The sequence below is a fragment of the Meriones unguiculatus genome, chromosome 5, assembly GCF_030254825.1.
Source record: "Meriones unguiculatus strain TT.TT164.6M chromosome 5, Bangor_MerUng_6.1, whole genome shotgun sequence".
Lineage (NCBI taxonomy): Eukaryota > Metazoa > Chordata > Mammalia > Rodentia > Muridae > Meriones > Meriones unguiculatus.
In genome coordinates this window covers 45,964,460-45,973,321 of record NC_083353.1, presented here as the reverse complement: position 1 = coordinate 45,973,321, position 8,862 = coordinate 45,964,460, and the positions used below count along the sequence as shown (strand labels likewise).

The following is an 8,862-nucleotide window of genomic DNA, read 5'->3' as shown; positions in this document are numbered from 1 at the left end:
GTTTGTTTAGGGTTTCCAGCTGAGTTCAGTTGCACGTGGCCAGCCGCCATACTGGGCCGGAGATAAAGAGGGTGGAGCTATGAGTTTGTCACCATTTTGTTCAGGTACTGTTCAATTTTAATGCCGTATCCTTTGTTGCAAAAAACCCTGCAGCAATGGGGATTGCATATTGCCACTAAAAAGGTCCAAATTTCAGAAGTAGGTTCCTTTCTCGTCCCAGGAACCACTTTGGGATGGACTGGTGGTTTATACAGATGGGTCAAAAACAGGAGTGGAAACTTATGTGGTTAATAATAAAGTTGTTTCTAAGCAATATCATGAGACTTTGCCTCAAATTGTGGAATGTTTAGTAGTGCTAAAAGTTTTGAAAAAATTTCCAGGTCCTTTAAATATTTTTTCTGATTCTAGTTATGTGGTAAATGCAACCAAAATTTAGAGGCTGCTGGATTGATTAAAGCATCTAGCAAGCTTGCAAATTTTTTTCAAAGGATTCAGTTTGCCTTAATTACCAAAAAATTTCCTGTTTTTATTACACATATTAGGGCTCATTCCGGTCTACCGGGGCCCACGTCCCATGAAAATGACCTGGCAGATCGAGCCACAAAGATGATTGCATTTGCCCTCCTTTCAAATTTAGAATTGGCTAAGGAGTTTCATAAAAAGTTTCATGTTACAGCTGAGACATTGCATCATCGATTTTACATAACTAGAAAAGAAGCTAGAGATATTGTTACCCAATGTCAAAATTGTTGTCAGTTCTTACCTATGCCTCATGTTGGGATTAATCCCAGAGGAATCCGTCCACTACAAGTGTGGCAGATGGATGTTACCCACATTTCATTTTTTGGTAAAATTCAATATTTGCATGTTTCCATTGATACTTGCTCTGGAGTTATGTTTGCTTCTCCCCTGACTGGAGAAAAGGCAGCCCATGTTATTCAACATTGCCTGGAGGCATGGAGTGCCTGGGGAAAGCCCAAAATTCTAAAAACTGACAATGGGCCAGCCTATACTTCTCAAAAATTTGGACAGTTTTGTCATCAAATGGAAGTGACTCACCTAACGGGTCTGCCATATAACCCTCAAGGGCAGGGTATTATTGAACGTGCTCATAGCACTCTAAAATCCTACTTAATAAAACAAAAAGGGGGAGTCGAGGAGGCTCTGCCCTCAGTGCCACAAGTGACTGTTTCCTTGGCACTCTTTCCTCTCAATTTTTAAAATTTGGACAGTCAGGGCCATTCGGCGGCTGATCGTCACTGCTTAGGGCCTGATAGGCCTAAGGAAATGAACAAATGGAAGGATGTCTTGACTGGTCAATGGAAAGGCCTGGATCCTATCTTAATAAGATCCAGGGGAGCTGTCTGTGTTTTCCCACAGGAAGAAAACAATCCATTCTGGGTACTGGAGCAACTCACGCGAAAGCTCCTGACAGCTGAAGATGATCTTTCAACAAATACACCTGCTACTACTTGAAGAATTAAGGGCGGCCATGGTGACCACTAATTCTACTCGAGTGGAATCATTGCTCACGGATGGCTTATTATCCTGGGTTTCTTCCACCTTTTCTTACTCTAAGATTGGGTGGGGGTTGGAATGTTTGGTGCAGCACTATGTTGTGGCTTAGTGTTTTTACTCTGGTTGTTCTGCAAACTCAATACGCAACACAAACGTGACAAGGTTGTGATACTTGTGGCCTTGGAACAAAGATCATCTCCCAAAATTTGGTTATCCATGTTAAAAAATTAAAACAGACTGTGACACTCAGTCGATGCACCTCAGGGGTTTTACCCATTGCACTGAGTCGATGAGTGATCCAAGTCACAATCTTGCCTTTGCCTAAGTGGCTATGGTACCTAGATAGGAGGATGACAGCCCTTGCACTCCCTGGAATTTTATTCCATTGCACGGGAATGGGTGTCACCTCCATTTTTAATCTTCTCCCTTAGCCCCTGCACCCAGAGGACTTGTCTCCATTGCACCTGGTCGGGAAAGGGAGTAATCTAAAGCTCTTGATTGCTTACTCCCCAAAGAAGGAGTTCGCTTGATCGAGCTTAGGGCTCTCTTGTGCCGCGCTTATAAGGCTTTAAGGCAGTTTTCATTTATTAAAACAAAAGGGGGAGATGTGGAGAGCTGAGACTCAGATGCCATCTACTGGCACTGACATCTGCCCTCAAAACTGTAAAGAACCTCCAGAACGCATGTGCAGGTTGCGTAAGCACGCCAAGCCACTGCCCAGGGGTAAAGAGTGAGCAGCCAATCAGGGTATGACACGTCACTTAGGTGCGACCAGGGCTTATATAAACAGCACCACTTCGGGGCCCTGGCGCTCTCCTCCCTCTCTCCCGGCCCAGGGGTTGCCCGCCCCGGCTGCGGCCCGTTGTCCAATGTGAGCGTTGCTCGCGGCCGTGAGGTAGTCGGGCCTGTGAGGTGGCGCGCTGCCGCCCCGAGCGTCGTGGGGTTGGTCCCGAGGCTTTCCTCCTCCTTTCATCGCTTGACTGTAATAAAAAGCCTGTTGCAGAAGGACTCTTGTGTCCGCGTGCATTCTTGCTGGCGTGACGATCACGTGTGACGATCACGTGTGACGATCACGAGCATCAAAGTTGCTGGGCAAGAAGGATGTTATCCCTTGTTCCATCACAGAGTCCATCAGATCACAGGTTCTGTCAGGAAAAGTTTCTCCTGTAGGACAATTGGATCCCTGTAGTAACAGCAGGCATCTGTGACAAAACTTTTAGGTCGGTGAGGAGGCTTCTCTGGGACTTCATTCCTTCGTTTTGCTGTACTGCACCAGTCTAGCTGGAAGGGTGAGCTCTGAGGACAATAAAAAGGGTTTCAGCCATTCCTTAGCCCAACTGTTTTTCATGTTTTCCCCATCATACCCCCACAGCTCCTTTGTTTCATGGCCTCTCTGGACACAGCTCTGATACCTGCTTAGTGACAGTTTTCCTTTTCTAGGTCCCTGGTGGCTTTTCCCCACTGTTTTCTGAGCTTTCCAAGTAGAATTGTTGGAGGATACTGCCCAGTGTAACTCCGTTATAAACACAGCCCACTTTGATGAAGCAGAGCTAGTCCCACCTTCCAAACCCCTCTGTTCACTGCATGGGGAGGCAGAGCAGGGGAGGAGAGTGATGTGACACTGTACAGGTGAGCCATGTGATGGCGACAAACACGAACACACAGCTTCAAAAACATGAGGGTGGACAGGTTCTGCTCAGCCCAGACATAGACATGCTCTTTACCCAGCCTCTCAGCTTCCGGGAATGGGCAGGCCGTACCCAAATTGTAGAGGAGGACACAGACATCATTCCCTTCCTTTCTCCTCCCTGGCTACAGTGCACCCACAGGGCCACAAGCACTCAGCATGCAGTGACCTCTGCAGAAGGGCTTCCTTTCTCCTTTCCACTTTCTATTTCACTCCAGGTCACAAGCTCAGGCCACTGCTGTGCTGAACACTGGTCACCTGTCTGAGGCCTGTTTGATGATGTCATGGATCTCAGGCTGTCCATGATTCAGGTAACTGAGGGATGACACAGTGTTTACAGTTGTGGCTTCCTGACTCCATGCAGAACAGGGTCTCTAACCTTGTTGCCCTGAGAAGCTGAAGCCCTCACAGCTGCTTTAACAGGGAATGTTCAGGATTCTTGTGGATATTTCTTGCTCCAGGTGTATTATGTTCTCCTGTTCTACCCTCTAAGCCTTTCCTTTCTTGTCCCCAATGTGGCCTCTTCACAGGGAACTTATTTCACCAATCCGGGTCCTTTCTCTGTGTACAGAACACCAATTCTTTCTGCAGGAAATGTGATAGACCATGCTAAAAAAGGTAATTTTAGGGCACAGTGCAATTGAATCTCAAGGACACAGGCGGCTGTTGAAGCCTGAGCTGTTGAGCAAAAGGCTTTCTCTTACATAACTTTTCTGATGGCAGGAAGTGGCTGTCATGTTCTCTGATCTCCTGTGATGGGCTAGTAGGCATTCATGTGAGGACTACCATCTGGGAAGACAGCAATTTTTCTACGAAGGGCTTTTAGTCACCATAATGTTTTGTATACAAATGATGCATTAGCCCAGAATTTCCTACAGACCTTCACATAGGCACAGTTGAGGGGGCTGCAAAGACAGGAGCTGGCAGGTGGCTCAAGGCTGTTGTTTGTCTCACTCCAGACAAGCTGGTGCTCACAGTTCCATGACATTGTGTCATTCTACTCAGCTTTTTCTGCAGAGAGGAAGCAACTGTGAACTTTCTCCTCCACACTAACATGGTTCTGCAGTGCCTTCAAAGCAATGATCTCCTGAAGCCATGATGCCATGAATATGGCTGAAGATTCCTGGCTCCTGAGAAGGCCTGGCTTCCCTAAGTGATTTATGTTTTTCAGGGCTGTAGTTACTGAAGTCACCCTAAAAATAGCACAGCCTGCACCGAACTCTACAGAGGTTGACAACCCTCTCCCTGGGTTGACAATGTGATATCTTTGTAAGACTCAATTCCTCACCCTTTCCTTCTCCCTCTCCTCCTCCGTCTTCCCCTCTCTCTTCTCCTCTCATTCTCTCATGTTTGTGTGTGTATGTATTTATGTGTTTTTGTATTCATTGGAACATAAAAACCTTTCCTTTCATAAAAATGGTAAGAGATAAACATATATTAGGATTATTTTGTTAGTAGCTGTTAGTGAATGCATACATTTCAAGTTTTTTAAACTTTTGAAATCTTACCAATGTGTACTTTCTCCTCCACGAAATGTGTGTATTAAACCCATGGCTACCATTATGGGTGCACACAGGTCACAAGCTGACGTTCAGGTTGAGCACCAGTGTGCACAGCTACTCTTTGTCCTGAAGGCTTGATTACTGTTTATTTTTCTGGGGTTATCATGGCACAGACACAACCATATTGGCTGTGTGCCTTAAACTGTTATTTTATGTCACCTCTTGATGGAACTGAATTTCCTCCTCCTCTTCCTTTTCTTTCCTGTTCCTTCCTTGTCATCACCGCTGACTTCTCTTCATTGAGACTGAGGTCAGGGAGGAGCAAGGGCATTATGAGGAACTCCACAGATTCACAGAAAGAAAAATCTGAAGAGCTTAATCATGACTCTCTGTGCCTGGTGGCCACCAATCTTTTGAAGAACTAGCTTTTTGTGTTGCTGTTATAGAATTTTTATGTGAGGAAACTCAAATTATTGTTTTTATCAAGTATCCATTTCAGCTCTGAATTATTCATTCTTATCAAGCAATTATGAATTTTAACATTTTCCTTATTCCCTCATTTTATAAGTATTTCATTGATATTTAAGCTTATTATATAAATATATAATATGTCCTTTCCCATTCCTCTCTCAAAACACATCCAAAAATCTTCCCTGTGCTGTCCTTCATGTTCACGGCCTCTTTTCTTTAATTGTTATTATATACATATGTAGTCTCAGATGCATAACTGTGACCTGCTCAGTCTGTATAATGTGACGTGTTTGCATGTTTTCAGGGCTGATAATTTCATTTTGGACTACCAGTTGGTGTGCTCTTCCCTGGAGAAGACTGTTGCTCCTGCTCTTGGCATTCCTTAGTTTCCTGTAGTTCTTTGAGAAGGGCTGAGCAGTGGTTTTCCTGTAACTTGGCATGTCTAAGTGTTGTTGTCCATGTTTAGCTCGTGTTTAGGCACTCATGTGGGTAAGGTTATTGCTGTAGCTCCTTAACTCTACTGAGAGACACAATCTCACAGTGAATTCCCTAACCCCTGCTTTCAATCTCTCCATGCCATCTTCAGAAGCAATGTTCTCTGAGCCTTGCTTACAGGAGTTCTTTGGTAGATGGGTCCACCAAGACTAGGATCCACAACTCTACATCTTGATCAGCTGTGGTTTTCTGTACTGATCTCATTCTGCTGCAAAGAGAAGTTTTGTTTTTGAGAAGTGGGGGTTACACTCATCTGTGGATATAAGAACAAATACTTAGATCATTGAAAACATTTTTGCTTCTTGTCAGTATACTGTATTACAGTGCAATATGTTCTGAAAAGCTATAAAGTTATTTCATCTCACACCCTTGATTTTCAGTTGATAATTCATTAATGTTTATTTGGGAAACTTTTTACAATATTATATACTTTGTGTGTATTTAATCGTCATTAAAGGAAATGATGAGCTCTACATAAAATGCCCACTGAATTTCCTACATCCCTGAAGTCTGGCCAAGTCCCCTACACCTTGAAGGCAATGGAGACTTAAGACTCTTGTGGAGCCCATCCCTCAAGACTGGGTGAACACTTTTCATTTACTTATGACCTTAGAATGAGATGGCCCTAAGTCTATTGTAATTGTAGTTTTGTTTACTACCCTGATTTTACCTGTCAAAAGAGGGGAAAAAAAGGAGTATGCTCACCCTGAACTCAGACCATACTGGATCTCATGGCTGGAGATTAAATTCATAGGTTGGAGGCAGAGTCACTTACCAGAGTTCAGAGAAAGACCAAGATTTCAAACTCTCTGGAAAGTGAACTTGTCTCCATCATTCTAGATTTTCAGGTAATTTTTTTCTTTTCTGTTTCATGCAGGGAAGGAGCTGATCAGTCATTCACAGAGCTGCATTCTGTCTCCCAGGCCACTGCATGAGAAAACCAGTAGGTGACCTGTACAGAGATCACTCTGTGCTAGAAACAGTTCCATTCTTGGTGTGTATGTAGCATCTTCACACCTAGGGTCTCCATGACTGTGCATATGCTCCAGAGTTGCTGACTGGAGCTCATCTTCTGAGTGCTTATGGTCACACGTCGATGAATGGCAGATAGTCAGTAGGATTCAATTCAGGGTCCAAACTGGTAATTATTTGTTCTGGAGATTTATTAAGAACATTTGGCTGGGCAGTGGTGGTGCATGCTTTGAATCCCAGCATTCAGGAGGCAAAGGCAGGAGGATCTCCGCGTACTAGGCCAGCTTTGTTTACAAAGTGAGTTCCAGGACAACCAGGACTACATAGAGAAACCCTGAGAAAAACTGAAAAGAGAGAGAGAGTCAGAGAGACAAAGAGACAGAGAGAGAAAGAGAGAGAGAATAGGAGGAGGAGGACGCAGAGGTAAGGGGGACAAAGGGGAGAGAGAAGAAGAGAAAGAGACAAAGAAAATGAATGAATAATGAATGAATGAAAAAGAAGGTGAATGAATACTTGACCAGCAGGGAAGAGGGCACTGAGATAAACGATCCTGTGCATGTGTGTCTGACAATCAAGTGAGATGCAGCTATTACCCCTTAATAAACCAAACATGTGGACCAGGAGAGGAAATTTTTTTATAACTTCTGAAAATGTTTAATGTACCAGAAAGTTTGTATTCTGAGACAGCCCCACTATGGTCTGCAGAGTTCAGTTTTGTTTGAGAAGCATCAGGACAGTGGGGACAGTGAGGACTATGGGGATCGTCTCAAGGAGTTGTGAGCTGGTGCTGAGTTCCAATTAGACAAGTTATAATTGGGATGAATTGACATCTTGTTGCCAGCTCAGTGTTGGTGGGTAATGCTTCATTAGCAGTAATTTTAATGAAGAGTTTTCTCTTTTCTCCTCAGACTTTTGATACTTGCAAATACACACACAATGAATAAGGCCAGCATACTCCACACTAACACAAACATTAAAATCACCTTGTTCTCTGAAATGAGTGTTGGGATCTCAGCCAACAGCATCCTTTTCGTCTTCCATCTCTGCATGCTCATTGGTGCGCACAGGCCTAAACCCATTGATCTCGCCATTGGTTTCTTGACCCTGACCCAACTACTGATGCTGCTAACTATGGGACTCATAGCTGCAGACATGTTTATGTCTCAGGGGAGGTGGGACCCCACCACATGCCAATCCCTTATCTATGTGCACAGGTTCTCGAGGGGCCTCTCCCTTTGTGCTGCCTGTCTGCTGAATGTCCTCTGGACCATCATCCTCAGCCCTAGAAGCTGCTGTTTACACAAGTTTAAACATAAATCTCTCCATCACATCTCCTGTGCCCTTTTTCTTTGTGTTCTCTACATGTCTTTTAGCAGTTACCTCTTGGTATCAAATAGCGCCGTCTCCAATTCGACCTCAGATAATTTTATGTATGTTACTCAGTCTTGCTCACTTCTACCCCTGAGTTACTCCAGACAAAGCACATTTTCCACATTGTTTTTCTTCAGGGAAGCCTTTCTTATCAGTCTCATGGTCCTCTCCAGTGGGTACATGGTGGCTCTCTTGTACAGACACATGAAGCAGGCCTGGCATCTTCACAGCACCAGCCTGTCTCCAAAAGCATCTCTAAAGCAAAGGGCCACCCGGACCATCCTGCTGCTCATGAGCTTCTTTGTGTTTCTCTGCATTTTGGAGACTGTTATCTTGCAATCAAGAATGAAGTTCAAAGATGGCTTACTATTCTACTTTATTCATATTCTTGTGTCCCATAGCTATGCCACAGTCAGTCCCCTTGTGTTTATTTGCACTGAAAAGCATATAATTAAATTTTTGAGGTCAGTGTGGGACAGGAAAGTAAATACGTGATTATTCAGGAATGGGTATGATCCCTTAATACAGTCCAATATGTTGTCATCAGAGCTATGATCATGACATAGTAGGAACATTCCAAGGTTTAAACTGATATGTGAAAACATCCTTTTCCCATTACATCTGTTTACTCTGTTTGTGGATGGCAAGTATGTAAAAGAAGATTAAACTGCATTTCCACTCAGATATCACATGAGGTTTATCTTTCTCAATTGGTTTTCCACAAAGATCTGTGAGATGTCTTTCATCTGACCTTCATTAGCACATTACTTTTTATTATTTATTTATTTATTTATTTAGGAATTTGAAGCACAGTTTCTCTGTGTGGCCCTGGCTCTTCTGGGCTTT

At 43.8% G+C, this 8,862-nt stretch overlaps 1 protein-coding gene across 1 annotated transcript; it reads left to right on the top strand.

Moving 5' to 3' along the window:
- Positions 1-7,581: 7,581 nt before the first annotated feature.
- On the top strand, positions 7,582-8,511 carry LOC132653990 (vomeronasal type-1 receptor 44-like). The gene has a single exon (XM_060383303.1). It carries the CDS (start codon positions 7,582-7,584, stop codon positions 8,509-8,511), a length of 930 nt encoding a protein of 309 aa, XP_060239286.1.
- Positions 8,512-8,862: the final 351 nt, after the last annotated feature.